This window comes from Hemicordylus capensis, chromosome 6, assembly GCF_027244095.1.
Source record: "Hemicordylus capensis ecotype Gifberg chromosome 6, rHemCap1.1.pri, whole genome shotgun sequence".
NCBI lineage: Eukaryota > Metazoa > Chordata > Lepidosauria > Squamata > Cordylidae > Hemicordylus > Hemicordylus capensis.
The window spans coordinates 39574733-39595313 of NC_069662.1; the positions used below are offsets into that span (position 1 = coordinate 39574733).

Consider the following 20581-nt stretch of genomic DNA (forward strand, 5'->3'; position numbering starts at 1 on the left):
AATTTGGCTGCCCCCTTCCCAGGTTTGTTCATCTTCCACCTGGTATTCTTGTTATTTGGTAGCTCTCATCATCCTGCAAAATGAAAAGGTGGTCCCAAGAATCTTGCAAGATATATCCTTTTCCTCACTCTGAGCTGAGTATCACACCTAGAACAGCCACCACCCAATTCTGCCTAATGCCAGATGTTGAAGTACATCTGGAAGGCCCTGCTCAGTCAAAGCATCCAAGCAATTTCGAGGGAAGCGAAATAAATTTTGATCTATGTAGCAATATTTCTCAGAGGGATTCTGCACATTCCTAATCACATCCAAAGTACACTTTTGGCTGGAGGGTGGTAAATTAACCCTCATTCCATCTTAGCATCCATTTAGTTTTGTTTCCATTGCTTCCTGAAATCCTGTGTGCAGGACTGGGGGCAGGAATCTTTTTTCTGCATAGTTCAAGTTTAGAGGGACAACAGAAAATGTGAAATTATCTCTACTAGTGAGCCAACCTGTTCTTAAAATACTGCAAGCTTTCAAACCCCACAAGTTCTCAATGAGGTCTCTATGAATGTTCAGCCGGAACACAAGTAAAAATACAGATCTTTACCAGGGGCAATGGATTAAATAGCAGTTCACTTCTGTTCTGTTCACCAGAAACATCCCATTTAGCTTCTAAAGACTCTTTCCTTCCAACCATCCCTATATTATTCTTCAGCTCCCTGCAAAGTTTATGAACATGAAAAATCACCCACCAGTCCTGCCCTAGAGGAGGTGCATGCATCACAGGAGACAAGGAGAGCACCCAACCCAATTCTAGCTCCAAGGGCTGCTCATAAATCTTGGTGCAGAATACATGGGACGCCTCTCTATCCACTTCATGCCTTAAGGCCATCCAGGGGCTACTTTGCTCTCCCCCTTTTAATGCAACAGAGGTAATGGCTTTGATAACCCACAGTAATTGGTTCACTAGTCTGTCTGAAGAAGAACACAGAGCATTGCTTCCAACATCTCACCAAAACAACACCTGGGACAACACGGATGATGGTATTTGGCCTGGTTGATAGCATCACAGTGACTGGTAGTTCATTGACGAGTGCCCTTTGCACTATTTGTTTGGGTTTTCTTTTGCCAGCTCCGCTCTCCAGTATGGCTTATGACCCCTTTCATTGAGTATTGCCTGGTTTCTAACTCTGCTAGCTTTGTTTGCACCCAGGAAAGGGCTGAGGAACAATGTTCAAAATGGCTTGCTGGACCTTAGAAATGCATCTGAGCAAGAAGAAGAGAGCAGGGACCCAGAGCCTCTTGATGCCACTCGTGCATGGATGGAAATGTGGATGGACAGTGGTTTCCCTTTTGGCTCCATCCATATACTTCAAGGTTTGGTTTTCACAGTGTCAGTTCTGATAGCCAGAAATCGTGTCCTTCCCTCCCTCCCCATCCCAGGATGCTCCACAAGGCTCTCTCCAAACAGGTCTCCAGAGTGTCCTCTTAATGTTGCATATTCTTTTGCTCCAGGTCCAGTTCATCCTCTTTCTGCTTCTTCAAGCCATGCAACATGTCCAATCAGGCCTCTTTTTATTTCTTGGCTTAGGGAACACAGTGCCTAAGAGAGAAGAGCTGGTGACTGAAGGACAACAGGTGGGAGTGCAGAAAGAGAAGCTACACAGAAGGACGCAGAGAGGCACACGGACGGGCATTTGTGGTTGGAGGCACCTGAAAAAAGAGAGGCTGGACTCCTAGCAGCATTGGCTGGACACAGTTTTTCAGTCCTGCATTTCTGTAGAACCAGTAAAATGCTGTCACTCCAGGAGATTTTTTTTTTTTTTAAAGAAACCCACTCCATTTACCTTCCTCCACATTCTTTTAGCATTTTACAGTTTGCTACTGGCAAGAGGTATTGGGCGAAAATATTAGGGCAAGGGGGGGGAACCAAGTCAGTGCATATACGTAGGGTTGCTCCATGATTCCCTGAACTGGGGGGGGGAACAAACTCCATTTTTCCTTCACATGTTTCTCCTGAGAGGCACCAGTGAGGAAAGAGCAGGGTGGGGGGAACACAGAGGGACCACCCATAGTGCCTCCACCCCCTCTCCCTGCTTCACACTGGTGAACTAGCAGTGGACTCGCTGTAAAGGCTCTCCACAACGTCCCCTCTCTGGATTTTGCGCAAGGCAGAATAAAGGGCATCCATGGTGGCACTGTCCTTGCTGAACCAGTCGGAGAGCAGCGCGCGGACCGGATATTCGTCCTGCGTGAAGGAGTCTATGTGGTCTTCCTTGTAGCCCAGCTCCCCGGCCAGATGGCGCCATGCCTCCTCTGTGGAGCTATTGAGCAGCTTTTCAACCTCCTCTTGCTTGTTGGCTGGCAGAGTGGTGTGAAGGTTCCCATCTCCTTTAAGTCCTGGGAGGGGGGAATGGGAGAAAACAAGAAGGTTACAAAGGGGTAGAATCACATCAGGCCTGGAGACTGACACAAAGATTAACCCCTGCTGACTGGCCAAAGAGGCACCTTTCTAAAAATGGTGATTCTCTTTACTGAGCAGGGGGAGAGCAACTGGCCCTATCCATCCCCAGCACAGCATCCCTTCGGTGGCTGTTGCTGGTGTTTACCTTATGTTTCTTTTTAGATTGTGAGCCCTTTGGGGACAGGGAACCATTTAATGTATTTATTTATGTCTATGTAAACGCTTTGGCAACTTTTGTTGAGAAGTGGTATATAAATATCCGTCGTATTCATATTAAAGGAACCTGATGTAGCCCCACGTCTGAAGCTATGCAGGTCTGGACCCGGACATGACCTGGATGGGTGGTCTTCTGGGAACTCCATAGGCCTCACTCTGAGTTCACAGAGGATGGGCAGAATCAGGGTGGTCCTTTCATGAGGCAAGGTAGATGGAGCCAGTTATCTGGGGGGCTCCCCCTCGCTGAAAGTCTGTGATCTACTAATTTAAAAAATATATCTTCAGAACTACTCATATGTGTATGTGCACCTTATAGCCATGGAAGACAACCACAGATGAAATGCATCAAACACCTTGGTGAACATACAGCATTGTTGGCATTGTGGGAGAGGCTGTTTGTAACATGTTTGTGACAACAGCCTGCATGCAGCTGGGCAAAACACCAGAATTGCATGGACATGGTTGTGTGACGGTACAGCCATTATTTCCAACGCAATTCAAATCACTGCATGTGTGCAACTTCTAACATTTACACAAGAGCACTCTTGCACAACTGCATGCACTCTGTTGTTACGGGCACACAGCAACTCCCACAGTGCTGATCAACGTCCATGGGGAACTGTGCAGTAAGTCATATAAATATGACCTTTTCAAATGATTGTAGGAATCTGTATTGAACATTTCCTATTTAAGCTTCAGTGGCTATGAAGTGAGCACGCATATATGAGTAGTTCTGATGAATGAAAGAAACAGTGACTGGCATCCTGACTAAATTTATTCAAGGAAGTCCATTGAAGTTAAATGGATGTGAGGTTAACTTGTTGTTGAATTTCAGTGGGACCCTCAAATAAAGTTGATCAAGATATCAGCCACTGAGTATAATACATGTGTAATGTTTTACTGTATGATTTTGTCTGACCTCTTTTTGATACAGTATTTGAATAAAAGTAACCCCACATGCAAAGCATTGTTCTAGCAACTGCATGTATTTGCTTAAGAGCAGAATTGGCTCTCTCACCATCTGCATGGAAATCCAGATGGTGCGAGAAAATCCACCTGGAGTCTAGGAATGAAAGCTAATCTTGCATTCCAGAGGAAGAAGTACAAGAGAGAGAGATTTGGTTTGGGTGTTGTTGGGTTTGGGTTTTTTTTTTTTTGCAAATATTTGAGTTTACAGAACTTATTATGTCTGAACACACTGGCGCACAGACCGTAAAAGGAAACATGGGCGGCTGGAGCACCACCAACACTGCTGCGCCTGTGTAAACATCTCCGACCGCATCGTGGAACAGCGCTGTTCTGCTCTGGCTTAAAGTTGTGCAAATGCAGTTATGCAATGAAACACCCATTATTTCCAAAGGGTGTAGTCGAGTCACATGATTGCATTTGCACAATATTACACTGGAGTGGAACAATGTTGTTCTGAAACACCGCTGCCTGTATCGGCACAGATGCAGCAGCATGGGTGGTGCTCCAGCTGCCCACATTTCCTTGCACAGCACGTGACCCTTTGTATTTAAACCCAGATAGTAACTATTTGAACCCTGTGGCACAGGGCGTTTTTGCCCTGTGAATACGATGGTTGCACATTCATGCTTTATTTTAGTCTGTCATACTGAAAGTCAGGGGTCTGAAACCCGCTCCAAGCTCAGTGGAGAAGGGTTTCCATCCCACAATGCTTCTCAGCATCCCATCCCACAATGCTTCTCTCACTTTGGAGGTCAAAGAGTAACTGCCCACAGTTTAGAATGGCTGTTAAATCGGTGGGGAGAAAGGGCAGGAAGGTTGTCCTCGGGGCCAGCTCCAAGGAAGGGTGAGCTAATGTGGGCCCTGGCTGAGCGCCCAAGGCAAACAAAAAGCCCTTGGCCCAAGGCCTGTAGGAGGCAGCCGCCTAGGCCTTCGCTTCTACGTTGGGGGCACATAGTAGCAGAGCGACATAGTTCTGGTAGGCCAGAACAACATTGATTCATCCTGGGGGAACCCCACAAACTATATTCACTCCGGGCCCCACAAAAGCCAGAGACAGTCCTGCATGGCTGCCCTGAGGCCTTGGTGAAAAAAGATGGCAGGCATCAGCACAGCCACTAAGAAATGCTCCACAAAGTAAGCCTTCCCCAAGCCAGGGATGTTCTCAGACTTGGGTCCCCAGATGATGTTGGATTACAGCTCCCAGCATCCCCAGCCACAATAGTCTTTGATGGGATGATGGGAGTTGTAATCCAACAGCATCTGGGGACCCAAGCATGGGAACCCTGTCCCCAAGCCCCTGTTGGGGCTTACCTTACTGAGGAGCAACAGCAGGTCAGAGCACTTTTTGGTCGATGTGCCAGTGGCTCCTTTCTTCCTTTACCCATAATGCAATGCCCCTGCCCCCTCTGTTGATTCCCATGATGCAACAGCAGGAGTGACAACATTGCATTACAGGTAAAAAACATGATGGCTTCCTCACCTCCCGACTTACTAAGGGGACCCTCAAAGAGAGCCCCCCCCCCAGTGGAGACTCCAAGAGACTCCCCACAAACCTGGCCCTGGCTGACCTTCCCCCATTGGGTCTGTTTGGTTCACTGGCTTGTGTCCGGCTGCTCTGCAGGCAACCTATGTGTGCTTGCTCTCTGCCCGAGGCAAACTGTGGGCTGGATTTCATAGCCTGGTCTCCTGGGGAAGGGGAGAGCTAGTGGGTAGATCAGTGGTAGTTCAAGACTTTTGTGTGCCTGAGGCAGAGTACCAAATGCTGCCCCCTCCCCTAAGCATTCCCTCCCTCTTCCCCCCCTTCTTCTTCTTGCTGCCTCACCGATGCCCCAATAATCTACAGCCTCAGACAACCGCCTCACCTCAATGCCTCAACACAGGAAGCTGCCTTATACTGAGTAAGACCATCTCACTCAGTATTGTCTACACCAGGCCTGCTCAACGTTGGCCCCTAGCTGTTTTTGAACTACAACTTCCATAATCACCAGCCACAGTGGCCAATAGCCAGGGATTATGGGAGTTGTAGGCCAATATCTTCAAGCGAGCCAAAGTTGAGCAGGCGTGGTCTACACAGACCGGCTGTGGCTTCTCCAAGGTTGCAGGCAGGAGTCTCTCTCAGCCCTATCTTGGAGATACTGCCAGGGAGGGAACTTGGAACTTTCTGCATGCAAGCACGCAGGTGCTCTTTCCAGAGAGGCCCAATCCCCGAGGGGAATGTCTTACAGTGCTCACATGTAGTCTTCCATTCAAATGAAAACCAGAGCAGACCCTACTTAGCAAAGGGGATGATTCATGCTAGCTACCACAAGACCAGCTCTCCTGAGGTAGATGGTAGCAGGGAGTTTGGCTAAAAGGCCTTTTGGTGTCTTCCAGTGCCACGTTTCTGTGACAATGGCAGCCCCCTATTCCTGAATCAGAGTCCTCTCCTCCTGTTTGCCTTCCTCCCCCTTCAGCGTAAGCAGTTCCTTCCCTTGCCTTGCATGGATGCCGTTTGTGTCTGTGGTTGTTGATCATGGAGGCTTTGGCTGTCCACCGAAATGCCACTGTCGCTGTGAAGCTTCTCCCCTTCTGGCGAAGGTGTCTGGTTGACAGGGCGGTTGTTGGCACCTTGTTTGTTCTGCTTGCAGCTGTTCCATCTAGAGGTGAACATATTCAACAGCTGAGTCTTTTTTGAGGCTTACCCATCCTCCCCAGCTCAAGGTGCACTGCAGACTTGGCATGATCGCCGGCTGTAGATTCCTTCCTTTAGATCACAATGTTTCGGGCATGGCAAATATTATCTCAGGGCCTGCCCAGACAGCCCTCCCTGCAGGGACTGTTTAAGCAGTCCAGATGTGAGGACGTCTTAACCTGCTCACAAGGACTGACACATGTTGTGCAGTCCACAGCCCTGGCCTCCTACTCTCACCTGGGAGTAAAGTGCCTGTATTTCCCCTTCCCTGCCCAAGAGCTGCCCACTTCCCTGCTAACTGGGCAAAGAGGCACCTTTTACCGTGGTGATTCTCTTTATTTAGCATGGGAGAGTAACTGGCCCTATCCAACTCCAGCACAGTACCTCCAGTGACTGTTGCTGGTGTCTATCTCGTGTTTCTTTTTAGATCGTGAGCCCTTTGGGGACAAGGAGCCATCTTATTTATTTATTATTTCTCTGTGTAAACTGCCCTGAGCCATTTTTGGAAAGGCAGTATAGAAATTGAATAAATAATAATAAAAAATAATTGTGCTGAACTAGGAAATTGTTATTACATCTACTTTTAGGGTGGCATACAAGATAATACATATTATCACCTCCCCTTATTTTTATGCTCACAACAATCCAATTAAAAAAACAAAACACACACACACACCCAAGAATTAAACCAAAATTAAGCCAAAAGCCAAAAACTCCACCATTGCTGGCAGAAGGCTGTTATGTCCATCCCATCCCATAGAACAGATTGCTCCACATGGACTGCATTCAGAGGAGGAATGCCTGCTGCATGTTCATATGTAATGGTGCTTATATGTGAGTTCAGATTTTAACAGGTCTCAGTTGCATGCTCTGTACAAACTGGGTGTGAACCTTGCAGCCTTTATCCACAGAGCTAATTTCTGGGGAAACAGCAGCCTGAAGAAGTCATTCCAAATCTGGATAATAACAGCTGTCTCCGGGGGACACCCACGGCAAATCTGATGACAGTGGTATGTTGGCAGGCTTGTAGGCCTTTCTCCACTTTGGCCTGCAAAGATTATCCTCATTTGGGAAGGAGAGTGCTGAACACCACACAAGTACAGCTTGGGGGTGGGAGTTTGTTCTCTGCTGCTGCACATTAGCCCTTTACATCCTACCACTAGGCAGACTTAGGCAGTCGCCTAGGTTGCCAATTCTTGGAAGGTGCTATGTGCCTCCCTTTACCTCTCAAAGCAACCACTGACATGCCTGACTTTGCTAGGAGTTCCCATTTGCTCTCCTCACTAGGCGGATAGTGTGGGGGCTAGGGGAGCAAGTGAGAGAAGTCAACCATCCTTTGCTTTGCTCTCTCTCTCTCCCATCCCAAACTCTCTGCCGTCCTGGCAAATGAGCAGCCTGCATGGCTCAAGTTAAAGCTGGGGCTCTACATTTCTTGGCTGGGTGTGTGTGTGTGTGCCAAAGTGAAACTGAACCGTGTTTACCTCTTGAAAGCGATGTATGCCACCAGCCCCACCACCACAGCGGCCAAGATGGAGCAGTACACAGGGATGAGGTTGTCCGCAGTGCCGCTTCGGATGACCGGCTCAGAGCTGCCCATGACAGTGGTTGCTGTGTCAGCCACAGTGCTCCCGAAACCATCCAGAGCGTTTGGATCATTCGTGAAGGAAAAGGGGCTCTCTGGAGGAAGCTCTGCAAAGGAAGGCAAGGAAGCAAAATAGTGACACATCTGAAAAGAATGTGAGGTTGCAGGCAGGTGGGTGTGCATGGAACCGGCTGGCCTGGTTCGGCTCAAGTCCGGACCGGACTCAAATCTAACTGGGCCAATTCAGTCTAGCACCCCGCAAACCCCCCAGTTCTGTTCAGTTCGGGAGGAGGGTCATGAAATTTTTGAAGGTTTTTTTTTTTAAAAAAAAAATTACCTTCTAATGGCTCTATGAGGCAGCAGAGGTTCCACAAAGGTTTTCCCTACCACCCGCCGGCCTTGAAAATGCCCCCTTGGGCCTTTTTTAAAAAAATGGTCTCTGTGCATGTGCAAATGGCCTCTATGAGGCCCTGGGCCATGCCAGGCCTCGCAGAGACCATTTGCGCATACATGGCAGCCACCATTTTGGCCACTGCACCATTTGGGCCGAAAAATTGGCTGAAAAATTGGCTGAAAAGCCCCAAGGGAGGCATTTTGAAGACCGGCGGGGGAGGGGGAACTTCCGTGGACCCCCCGCCGCTGCCTCGAAGAGCCATTAGAAGGAAATTTTTAAAAAACCACTTCAAAAATTTCGCATATCCCCCCAAACCATAGGGGAGTTCAGTTCTAGGCTGAGATGAACTGGGGGGGGGGGTTTCGGTCCAGCCTAGAATGATCGAACCAAACTGGTTCTACGTCAAACCAGTTCGACATAGAACCGGTTCGCACATCCCTAGTGGGTGTGGCAGGTCAGAAGCCTTTTTTACTCATTTAGTTTGCAGTGGAGACTCTGCCCCTTCCTGCTGCAAAGGTTTGTAGCATGCCTGAGTGGAACCCCCATGCATACAGCTTTATGGAAGGATGGCTCTGTCCATGCAGTCAGGAATTTCGCTAAGAGAAGGTGACCAGACACTACACTCTGCATGGGGGTGCCACTCAAGGCCTAATCACATGTTCTGTTCAACACACATACAGTTTAGCCTAGTTCAGACATTATTGTACAAATGTACAGATGTCTGTACACTCTTACATGTGTTTGTGTGAATGACTGCACCTGTGTTCATTTAAAAAGTGAACCTGGGTACAGGCCTCTCAAATGCATAGTGCAGATAGGAAGTGTACTGCTCCGCCTGTGCTCAGGAGAACATATGAATCACTTTACCAGTGCACAGACCTGTACCAGTGTATAATGTACACTCGAGTTGTATGAGTGTTTAGCATAATGTCTGGATAGGGCTTCTGTTCTGTGTAGAGTGTGCATAGGCACAAATCCATGCACAGGTAAAGTGATTCACATGGTATGTAGAACACAGATAAAGCAGTACATTTCCTAACTGTATCACACATTTGAGAGGCCTGAACCCAGGTTGGCTTTTAAAATGAACACAGGTAGTCATTTCACACAAAAACATATACAAATATCCAGATATCTGAATGCAGGTACGGCAGAATGCCTGAACATGGCTTCAGTCTTCGAGTCTGCCACCCTCCCAATACACATGTTCACTGAACACACAACACTTCATAACTGCATGAGCCATGATATCAGTATGTGACCTACTGAAAATGATTCCTTTGCAGGTATTTCTTTATGCATAGCAAATGGGCAGGAGTCACCAAACATTGGAAGAAACAGTGTTTTTGGTGTATTAATGAATATGTGGGTGTCTATGGGGCTGTTCACACGACCACAGGTGAGTTGGGGGCAGGGAAAGGCAGTGTTCAACCTACCTTCCCCCAGACAACCACTTGCAGCCCTGAATGCGTGCAAGCCGCAATTCCACACAAGCAGCACTGCCAAGAGCAGCACTGATGAATCTTCCTGCTGCTCGCAGAAGCGCGGGTAAACAGAGGCCGGGACTTGTTGTCCCAGCCTCCAGAGATCCCAAAATGCACCATGCAACACACTCGATGCATTGGAGGATTCCCCCAAGAGACAGACACTCTAGGCACCCATCTCTGTGGGTGGCCGGGCTGGAAGCACCCTGGCTTGCACATGAGCAAGTCACACCTTGGCTAGCAACCAGGCTAAAAAGCTAGGCTAGGCAGTGCTGACCTGCCAGAATTGGGCCCGATCCCAGCAGTTCTCACATGCAGCCTAATCCAGGCTGGGAGTCCATAGCCTGGGTTAGGCTGCGCGTGAGAACAGCCTCTATGTGTTGCAAACTGTCCAGAGATGTGAGTTTGGGGCACAAATATACTAAGTTAGTAAGGAAGTCCAAAAAAGATAAGACTTTGTAGCTAGTGCCGGAGTACCTTGACCACTTAATTGGACAGCGAGCGCTCTTCCTCCAGTGCCAGAGCGGCACTGATGCTGAAGGAGGAGCATCTGCTGTCTGGTTAAGTTTTCCAGGCAGCTGGGCACCATCGACAAGGAGTGGGGTGCCAGCACTTGCTCCTCGTTCAGCACCACAATGACTCCACTGTCTTTCTGCTGCAGTGAAGGAAGAGTGTCTGTCTGCTGCCCAGTTAGATTTCCCAGGCACCATTGGGAGGGGGAGTGCGCACACAGCCACACTTGCTATTACCGAGGCGAGGCCCAGCAGACCACTGGAAGACCCAACACAAGACTTTGCTCAGAGGCCCCCTCAAGCTGGTGACAATCCTAACCTGGCAGTAATGTCAATAAGGAGCAACAGCAGCACGCCTCTCAATGCTGGGCTGGTGGCGGCTGCCATTTTGATTCCTCAACATGTCCCCAGCAGTGTCCCTCTGAGGCATCGTGTGTGTGTGGGGTGGGGGTGGGGGTGGGGAAATGGCTGCCAGCTGCCCAGTGCTGAGAGGAGCACCAGGGGGAAAAAACAAAAACATGTTCAATGGAGGTCCAGCGCTCTTCCCAAGGGAGGAAGCTGGTCTTGTAGTAGCAAGCATGGATTGTCCCCTTTGCTAAGCAGGGTCTGCCCTGGTTTGCATTTGAATGGGAGACTACATGTGAGCACTGGAAGATATTCCTCTTAGGGGATGGGGCCACTCTAGGAAGAGCACCTGCATGCTTGCATGCAGAAGGTTCCAGGTTCCCTCCCTGGCATCTCCAAGATAGGACTGAGAGAGAGAGGGACTCCTGCCTGTAACCTTGGAGAAGCTGCCAGTCTGTACCAACAAATATTGAGCTAGATGGACCAATGGTCTGACTCAGTAGAAGGCAGCTTCCTATGTTCCTGGGGCAGGCCTCAGCAGTGGGTCTTTCTGGGCTGTTGCTGGGACTATGACAGCTGCCTGAGGGGGCTGTGTGCTCATGCCGGGCTTCTCAGTCCCACGTTCAGCACCTGTTGAAATATCGGCATCACTGGTGTTGTAATCCACTGGGGCTGAAGTCTGCACTGGCCATCGCGTCGGGAAACCTGTCAAGAAAACAGGGGGGGCAATTTAGCAACAGAATCAGGAGTACTGAAGCAGGTGCGGCCATGATCCAAAATTGTGGGGCCAACAAGTGCAGGGCAAATTACAGGTATTCTCAGCTGTTCTGTGAAGCACCTGGATGGCGCTCGTGGACCACTCTGGGTTCACAGTCCACAGTTTGAGAACCTCTTGGCTAGGACATCCAAAAACAAAACTGGGATTCTAATATTTTAAACAAACGTCTCTGGAACCTATGCAAGAAACAAAAAGCTGCTTGGGTTCAAGGCAATGGATTTAGAGGGGGGCTTCAGCACATTTAATCTTGATGCAGGAGAGTGTCTATTGTCTCTTTTCCGGTAGCTGAGAAGAAGGGAAAGCCAATGGTTGCAGATTTTAAGTCCTGATTGTTCCTTTAGCAGCCGTTTGATCCAGGGGTGCCTACCCCATCCCAAGTGTTTGAAGAGGTCCCCCCCCCCATTTTATTGAACTCCCCGCTGTCAATCCTAATAAGTTTAACCCACATCTTCAATCACCAAAACATTTTCTTCTTCGTTTCACCACCACCACCAAAATGTGAGAAGTTAATCCTTAAGCTTTCCCTCTCTCTGCACCCCTGGTTTACTTAGCAACAATCGGAGGTGATTGTATTTAGCCTCATAAGAGGAAAAGTTAATCACTTGCCAACTGATGCATATCAGTTAGTTAGCTTATCCCCTGCTAACTGAGCAAAGAGGCACCTTTTAAAAGTGGTGATTCTCTTTATTTAGCAGGGGGTGACCAACTGGCCCTATCCATCCCCAGCACATCATCCCTCCAGTGGATGCTGGTGGTGTCTATGTTTCTTTTTAGATTGTGAGCCCTGTGGGAACATGGAGCCATCTTTATTTATTTATTGACTTGTGCACTCCTGCTCTAGAACAAATACTTTGGAGGAGCAAAGTGGTGGCAGAATATTAGGGAAGCAAGGATTTTGCTACACATTATGGCCATTTACACGACCTGTGAGCAGGATGGGGAGAGCCGTGCAGCTATTTGGTGGCTAGGGGAATGCAGCCGAGCCTCCAGAAATCCCTCAATGCACCTTTCAATGAGCACTCTAGGTTCTGAGGCTGCGTGGGCTGCAGGCAGCCTGAACAGACACATAACCGGTTACCAGAGTGGAAGGGCACTCTTGTGCCCTTTTACCTCGGTAATAGCCCGAGTACAAAACTTGGGATATCCAGCGGGGCAGTGCCAGGATCAGGGGCGTAGCAAGGTTGGCCCAGAGACAAGATTTTAAAATGCCCCCCCACCTCACTGAAGCTCAGCTCATGAAGTAAAGAAATCTTAAATGAGGCTGAATAGTGGTAACAAAAAGCATAGTAAAATATATTTATATATATAAAACCTATGTGCCACAATAGAACATCATCTGAAATTATTTTTAAAAAGGTTTTGTAAATTGTGGACGATGCAAGTCATTTAATGGTACTAGAGAAAGACATGCTGTTCTGGTAGCTCCAGGTCTTAACACTCACATCAATTTTGGAGGATGAATACAACTGAAGGAAGCCCAGGTGGGTGCACGACTGGGGGAGTCAGTCATGTGACTTGCCTCTGGGGGGCCCCCAAGGCAGTGGGCCCCCAGACAACTGTCTCCTCTTGCTCCATTATAGTTACGCCCCTGGCCAGGATCCAGCGCCTCCAGGATTAATAATTTACCTTATTAATGAAGCTGAATGTGTCTGTCATGACAAGAAACAAATCTGTCTACAACTTTCTTCAGATCAAGAGACTGGTCACTTTTATGTCAAAGTGTCAAACTTTCCCCTCAATAGCCGAGATAGCCAAGACCATAACATACTATGACTGTACTGTCTGACACTTTGCTGTAAAGTTCCAATCTGGTGGATAGAGGAGCAAAATGGGGAGAGGGGAATATATATATTGGGGGGGGGCACACCCACTAAACCTTGCTACCCCTTGGAGTCATCCCTGTTTGGTAAGGTGACCTTCTACCTGGATGGATCTACCGCATGGCAGCAGATGCCGCTTTCTTCCATTCTTGGTGGGTCAGCAGCTGTAAGAACGGCCTTCCAGCCTGTAGCTGCAACCTGCATGCCCTTCCTCCCACAATACAATACCCAGCATCACAATGCTATGCAGGATCCTGTGGGGGGAACATTATGAATTGCAGGTGCCAATTAATACACTGTTGGTGCTGCTGCTAGCCCACCAAGAGTGAACAAACCCCACATTTACCACCATGGTAAAGCAGGGAGGGGTGCCTGCCCACCCACCCAGTGGCTGCCTGTTGCCACCGGGGCCCAATCCCCCCAGGAGGTCAGGGTAGGCATCATCAGTGCCCACTCCCCACAATGCTGGGACCTCGGCATCTGCAGCCCAAGGATGCCTTGTGCGAATGTCAGCACTCGAAACAGGTCAGGTTGTTGTTTTCCTTCCTGGCCAGTTGGCACCCAAGGAAAAATCCTGTGTGTGGCAAGCAAAACAAATGCCTCTGCCTGTGTGAGTGAGGTAAAAATGGATTTAAAGTTTTGCTGCCAGGGAAGGCAAAACAACCCTGATATTGTTACGAGAGAATGGAAAAGGCCAGGAAGAGAGTACATACTCACTGGTTCTGTTTACCCATCTTCAGTGGTTAAGAAAAAGGAGGCCAAGTCCATTGGGAGACTGGGTGGGTGGGTTGGGGTGTGGTGTGGTGTGGCGTGCAGTGGGGGATTTCTTTTCCCCCTGGTTCTGTGAGAATGTTGGAGAGCAAAAAATCTGGAAATTGATAAAAGAACTTCACCCAAATTTAGTAGAGAGTAGGCTGGGCAGGGCAGTGGGCCAAGAAAGAGGGAAGTTAAGGCCTCTTCACACAGTTTTCCTGGGATAACAACCTCACAACTTTCTTCATCCTCTGATTGTTTAGAGAAGTGAGGCTGAGTGAGTTTTAAAAGAGTCAGAAACCACTGAGGAGATTGGGAGCTGGGTTGGTTCACCTCTCTTTCATCCCAGGTGAAGTTATTCCATAAAGGAGAGCAGGGGCTGTTATCTCTGGTGGGCCAAGTTCACAGTTCCATGGAGAAGCACAGTGATCTGTGAATGACCCAAGAGAATCAGGAAGGTGTGTGACTGAAACACCCTGTAATTCCTAGGGAGAACAACGTTTGAATGATGGTGGTGGTGGAAATAAAATAGATATATGAGACACAGGCTCGCAATTCTTTTCCTCAGTTGTGAAATGGAATAAAACAGAACAAATGCGGGAAGCAGAGGGGCTTGAGTTTTCTGATTTAAAGCATTGGCATAGATTGCTGCTGCTGGGGCTGTGCTGAAAGTTTGTGGATTTCAGTTTTCTTAATGGCGTGCTTTTGAAGGTGTAGGGTGTGTCATTGGATTAATAGCTACGTTTGCTGAAAAACAAGTGATTTTTTGAAATCATTTGATGGAACCCCCAGAACTCTTCCATACAATGCAGGGAGCAAGAGGTAAAATATTCTCCCCATGCTGTGCCACTCAGGTTCAAACTGCACCGCCAACCCCAACTAGAGCCCTTCAGCACTAGTGTACTATAGAGCAGAGGGAGGGAAGTCTTTGGGAAGGAGTTAAGGAAAAGGTTCACCTTCTCTACAACTCTATAATGCTAAAATGATCATGCGGGGCTGGCAGCAGTTTTTGGACTACAACTCCCATAATCCCCAGCCACAGTGGCCAATAGTCAGGGTTTATGGGAGCCTAACTACTGCTGGACCACAGAATAGGAGCCCTGTAGTCTAGCTGTGCTGTAGTGCTAATGTCTAGTGCTGTAGTTACCCCTGCTAACTTGGCAAAGAGGCACCTTTTAATGTGGTGATTCTCTTTTATTTAGCAGGGGGAGAGGAACTGACCCTGTCCACCTCCAGCACAGTACCTCCAGTGACTGTTGCTGGTGTGTAGCTTATGTTTCTTTTTAGATTGTGAGCCCTTTGGGGGTAATCATAATCAAATAAATAAATAAGAAATAAATAATACATAACTGTAAGATCTGCCCACTTCCCTGCTAACTGGGCAACGAGGCACCTTTTAATGTGGTGATTCTCTTTTATTTAGCAGGGGGAGAGTAACTGGCCCTATCCACCCACAGCACAGTACCTCCAGTGACTGTTGCTGGTGTCTATCATGTTTCTTTTTAGATTGTGACCCCTTTGGGAACAGGGACCCATTTTATTTATTTGTTATTTCTCTGTGTAAACCGCCCTGAGCCATATTTGGAAGGGCGGTATAGAAATAATAATGATGATGATGATGATGATGACATTTTGATGAGTTTCCTTTTGTTGTTGCTGTTATTTTTCTTATTGATGTGCTTTTAAAAAACAACAACAACAAACATTTGTATACCACCCAAAACTTACATCTCTGGGCAGTTTACAATAAAACAATACAAACAAAACAAAACAAAAGGTTGAAAACATTACAATGATTTAAAATTCAAAACAACGTTAAAAACGATTAAAACAGATTCTAATTAAAGGCCTGGTTGAACTGATGTGTCTTAACCCGGTGCGGAGGGAGGCCAGCGGTGCTTGGACTCAGCCCGCCAGGGCAGCCCTCCTAGCCCCGCCCTCTGCATCAGTGTCTGATGTCAGAGGCAGGGATGTCAGATGCCAGGGGTGTGGTTTGCCTCCCAAATGGTGCCACCCCTGCGTCTGACATCAGACACGGGGGGGGGCATGTCTGGGGTGAGAGGCACGGCCCCTGAGGGGCAGTGGCCCAGGTTCTTTGAACCTGTTTGCTCAATGGTGGCTCCGTCCCTGGTCTTAACTGCCCCTTTAAAAGTTGTCAGAGACGGGGAGGCTCTTATTTCAACAGGGAGCACATTCCAAAGCCTCAGGGTGGCAATGGAGAAGGCCCGTCCCCGAGTAGCCACCAGACCAGCTGCAGACGAACCTCTTCTGAGGTTCTCTTTGAAGGTGTAGGATGCATAGGCGGATTAAAGAAGAGGCATTAGAGGCGGCTGCCTGTGGCGGCAAAATTTCAGCGGCTTTTTTTTTTTTTTTTTTTTTTTGGAAATAAATAAATATTTCACATTGTGTGTCTGTCAGTCTGTGTGTGTCTGCCAGTCCTGCCGCCTGGGTGGCCAGCAGGGCGGAAGGATGGCAGCAGTAGCACAATGCTGCGATGTCGTTGTTGGGCAGCAGGGGGCTTCCCCTTCACTTCGGCATCGGCAGGGGCTTCTGCCTGATACTGGGGAAGGAACTATTGAGCCCTGGCAAAATCAGCCCCGGAGGCAACTTTCCTTAGCTTCACCGAGCGAGCGGAACTTCCCCCTCTATGGGCAAGAGCAGCGCCAGCGAAGGAAGGGCTTTCCAGGGCCACTGCCCCCGCTGGAGGTTGCTCCTGCACAACGGAGAAGCAGCTACTGTTACGCCAAAGTAAGCGCTCGGGTTACACAACGGAGAGTCCTGCAGAGAGCGAGGCTGATAGAGGAGCTCCCCAGCGGCAGCAGTGTTTGTGTAACAGCCTGCAGAGGCGGGGCAGGGAGGACTAATCGCAGAGAGCCGGCGAAAGTTGGGCTCTCAAGGTCTGGCTAGCTAGGAACCAAAATAAGTCCCAATGTTCAAAGTTTGCCCCTGCCACTGAATTATTATTATAGCAAGGGTAAATTTTATAGCTGATGATTCACGAAGGGATGTGTGCGGGAAGTCCACCTTTTTGTGTGTATTTGCAATGAATGACTGTTACAATTAATAAAAATTGAATTTGGAAAGAAAGAAAAAGGTTTGCCCCTGCCACGATCTCGTTAGGGCCCCCCGGGGCAAACCGTTTCCCTCTTAGTTCAAGTCCCCTCCTCCGCCAACAGTATGGGAACAATTTCCGGTTCCAAAGAGGAAAGCAGCTTCTAGACGTTAGCAGAGCGCCGGCTGCAGAAAGGGATGAGGAGGAGGTGGAGGCTGCGGCCCTCCGGCCATTTCACTGGGGCTCCTCCTCCCCATTAAACCCAGGAGGCTGGAGATCAAATCCCAGCAGGCCCCAAAGCGCGGGAAGAGGAGCCGAGGCCAAGGGGGTGGGGCATGGAGGAGATGTGCATGGGATGGATGGAGGACAGCGAAGCAAACAGGCAGCTGAGCCACCTAAGTGAGCCAGCGTGGTGTAGTGGTTAGAGTGCTGGACTAGGACTGGGGAAACCCGAGTTCAAATCCCCATTCAGCCATGAGACTTGCTGGGTGACTCTGGGCCAGTCACTTCTCTCTCAGCCTAACCTACTTCACAGGGTTGTTGTGAGGAGAAACCTAAGTATCTAGTACACCGCTCTGGGCTCCTTGGAGGAAGAGCGGGATATAAAATGTAAAAAATAAAATAAAAATTTAAACAGCCCCTGCCCCCAAAGACGGAGGAGGCAAGGAGCTCTGGCTGGCGGCGGCCGTGGTGGTGGGGCCTGGCTGGGGCGGGCGTGTGTGTCTGGGAGCTCAGCATACTGGCAGCCTCATGCCCATCCACAGCCACCCTCAGCAGGCAGCTGCTGCTCCAGTCCAGCAGGCAGGCGGCGACAGCATGGTCCATGGATGTATCATTGCTGCTGCCGCCCGGGATGGCAGCAGCCAAGAGTGTGGGCCTGCTGGCCAAGTGTGGCCAAGGCATCTCGGAGGGTGGTTGAGCAGAGGAGAGCAGCGGCTGGGCAGGCCAGTGACACAGCATGCACCAATCCCCATGTCTGTGAGTCTCTTGATGATGATATTGATATATATTCATTGCTTTGCGGCCGGAGAGTTGGGATTGGCTGGGAGGCGAGGCGGCTCATTCCTTGCTTGCCTACGGGCGGCAAAAGGGTTAATCCGCCCCTGGTAGGATGTGTCATTGGATTAATAGCTACATTTGCTGAGAAACATGTGCTGGTTTGCGGGGTTTATTTGGCTATGTGTCTTATTTGCGATATCCTGCTGCTGTAGAATGAAAAAAAACACCAACCCATGAATATTAAAACAACCCAAAATAATAACAATAATTGCAGATGGGCGGCCATCCTTTGTGCTCTCCCCAAAGGGCAGGCGGTGAGAGGCCGAGGGCAGTGTGGAATAAAGGGGAGCTGTGAACCGAAGGACACAGGCAGGCTATTGTTAGTGGGACTGCTTGCTCAGTGGGGGCTAGAAAGGGCAGGGTTGCAACAAGCCGGAAATGGCTATGACTGAAGTGGCACTTTGAAAGGGCAGCGGGAGCCTAACAGGCAGGGCTCTGTTCCCGGCTCTGTAATGAAAGGATAATCCAGCCATTCCTCCTCTCAGCTGAGAGTTATTGTTGAGAGTTATATGATTACTTACATTCGAGGGTTTTCAAGCACGGCCTCCACCTCCAACCCAGGCAGGGAGCAGTGAGAGACCAAAACGCCAGACTCGAGAGGTGCGAGGGCTTGGCCGAATGAAGCAGGAATATAGGAAGCTGACTTGGACTGAGTCAGCTGGGAGGAGGGATGATCTTGTGGTAACAAGCATGGCGTGTCCCCTTTGCTAAGCAGGAGCTGCCATGGTTTGCATTTGAGTGGCTACATGTGAGCACTGGCTGCTATAAGATATCCGGCCATAGTTCAGTGGAAGAGTACAGGACCTGCTTGCAGGCAGAAGGTCCAGGTTCAATCCCTGGCATCTCCAGGGCGCTTTCCAGATTAATCCCTACAACAGTGTCACTATGGATCTGCTAAGTGTGCTTCCATACTTCCTGTGTTGTGACACAGCAGTCCCTGTGCTGACAGGAGAGGAGAGCTGGTCTTGTGGTAGCAAGCATGACTTCTCTGCTAGCTAAGCAGGGTCCACCCTGGTTGCATATGAAAGGGAGACTAGAAGTGTGAGCACTGGAAGATATTCTGATGGAGCCACTCTGGGAAGAGCAGAAGGTTCCAAGTTCCCTCCCTAGCTTCTTCTCCAAGATAGGGCTGAGAGAGTTTCCTCCCACTGGGCAACAGCCTCTTCCCACAGCAGCAGTCCGTGATGCAACTCCAGCTGTCTTGCAGGTGTATGGAGCCATTTTGGTGCCAAGAGAGACACTCGGCTCTGTTGCCGCGGTGCCACGACCACCGCTTCTGTACAAAAGGGGGCCTGAGAGCTGCAAGGATCAAGCGCAGCCTGCAAGCAGGTATTTAAGACCAGTGCAGGGGGCAAGAAGGAGAGTGACCCATACTGAGGCCTCCTTCTCTCTACATCTGAGGAGTAGAAGGCAGATGTTGATGCCGTGCCCTAGAATTCTTCTTCACTTTGTGAATGAATACTCTGCTGTGCACACAATTTTATTCATGGATCAAAGTCAGGGTTTCTCAAACTCAGGTCCCCGGATATTGCTGGACTACAACTCCCATTATCCCCCAGTCACAGTGGCCAAAGGCATTCGCCTGCATTAGCTCCTTGTAACCGTCCACATCCACTTCAACCTTCTAGTCCTTACAATACGGCTTCCTTTGTTTCTCCACCCCTGACTGAGGGTAGATTTGCACCGCCTGGGAGTGCTGTGCCTGTTTCAGACCTGAACATGAACCAACTCCTCCTTGTTTCCAGGAAGCGGGTTCTGCATACTTGGCACCCATATAAAATGCAGGTTTGCAGCTGGCCTGACAGATATTTCCAGGGCGTGCTCGGTGCCAATCTCATCAGAAACGCCACTGCAAGCAGGGAGCCATTGTGCAGTTGTGATGCTGCTATCATGTCAGGGGCGGAGCTACCATTGGCTGAATGGGTTCAAAGAACCCGGGATGCGCCCAATCAGGGGCCGCGCCTCCTGGCCCTGACATGCCCCCCGTGTCTGACGTCTGATGTGGGGGTGCTGGTTTAGCTCCTGAGCAGGGGGTGTGCGGCCCCCATTCAGGAGATAAATGGCCACTGCCACTTCTGGCTGTGCCGCGAACACAGTGCCAGCCCTAGTCTAACTCCCGAAGGGGCCACGCGGCCCCTTCGGGAGTTGGAATCCAACTCCTGAACGAAGCCACAAGACTCTGTTCAGGAGCCAGACCACCCCCACCCCCACCCCCTGTCTGATGTCAGACGTGGGGGTCAGGGTGAGCAGGGCCGCTGCTGCACACGGGCCGCCGGTGGTCAGGCTCTGCGCCTGTATCATGTATCTTGTTATTAGCCTGGTAACATCTCCCCATAATCCCTTCCTCTCTCCATTCCACAGAAGCTCATATGGCCTTCAACTCCCCTTCCCCCTTCTTCCTGCTCTGTGCCTTCGGCCCTGTGACGGAGGCTAAAAGGACTGCATCACACTCAACGGCCATAATTCAAGGGGCACTTGACAGGACAGTGGGAACTCT

General features: G+C 49.5%; 1 protein-coding gene across 1 annotated transcript in view; it reads right to left on the reverse strand.

The window, feature by feature from the left end:
* Nucleotides 1-568: 568 nt before the first annotated feature.
* Nucleotides 569-20581, reverse strand: part of NGFR (nerve growth factor receptor) — a 78580-nt gene continuing 58567 nt past the window's right edge. Inside the window, exons 4-7 of the mRNA XM_053263338.1 lie at nt 11253-11327; nt 7787-7994; nt 6110-6270; nt 569-2385 (exon numbers count right to left, since the gene is read on the reverse strand). Coding sequence (XP_053119313.1) covers nt 2084-2385; nt 6110-6270; nt 7787-7994; nt 11253-11327 — 746 coding nt within the window. The 3' untranslated portion in view covers nt 569-2083. The remainder of the gene's footprint in view (nt 2386-6109; nt 6271-7786; nt 7995-11252; nt 11328-20581) is intronic.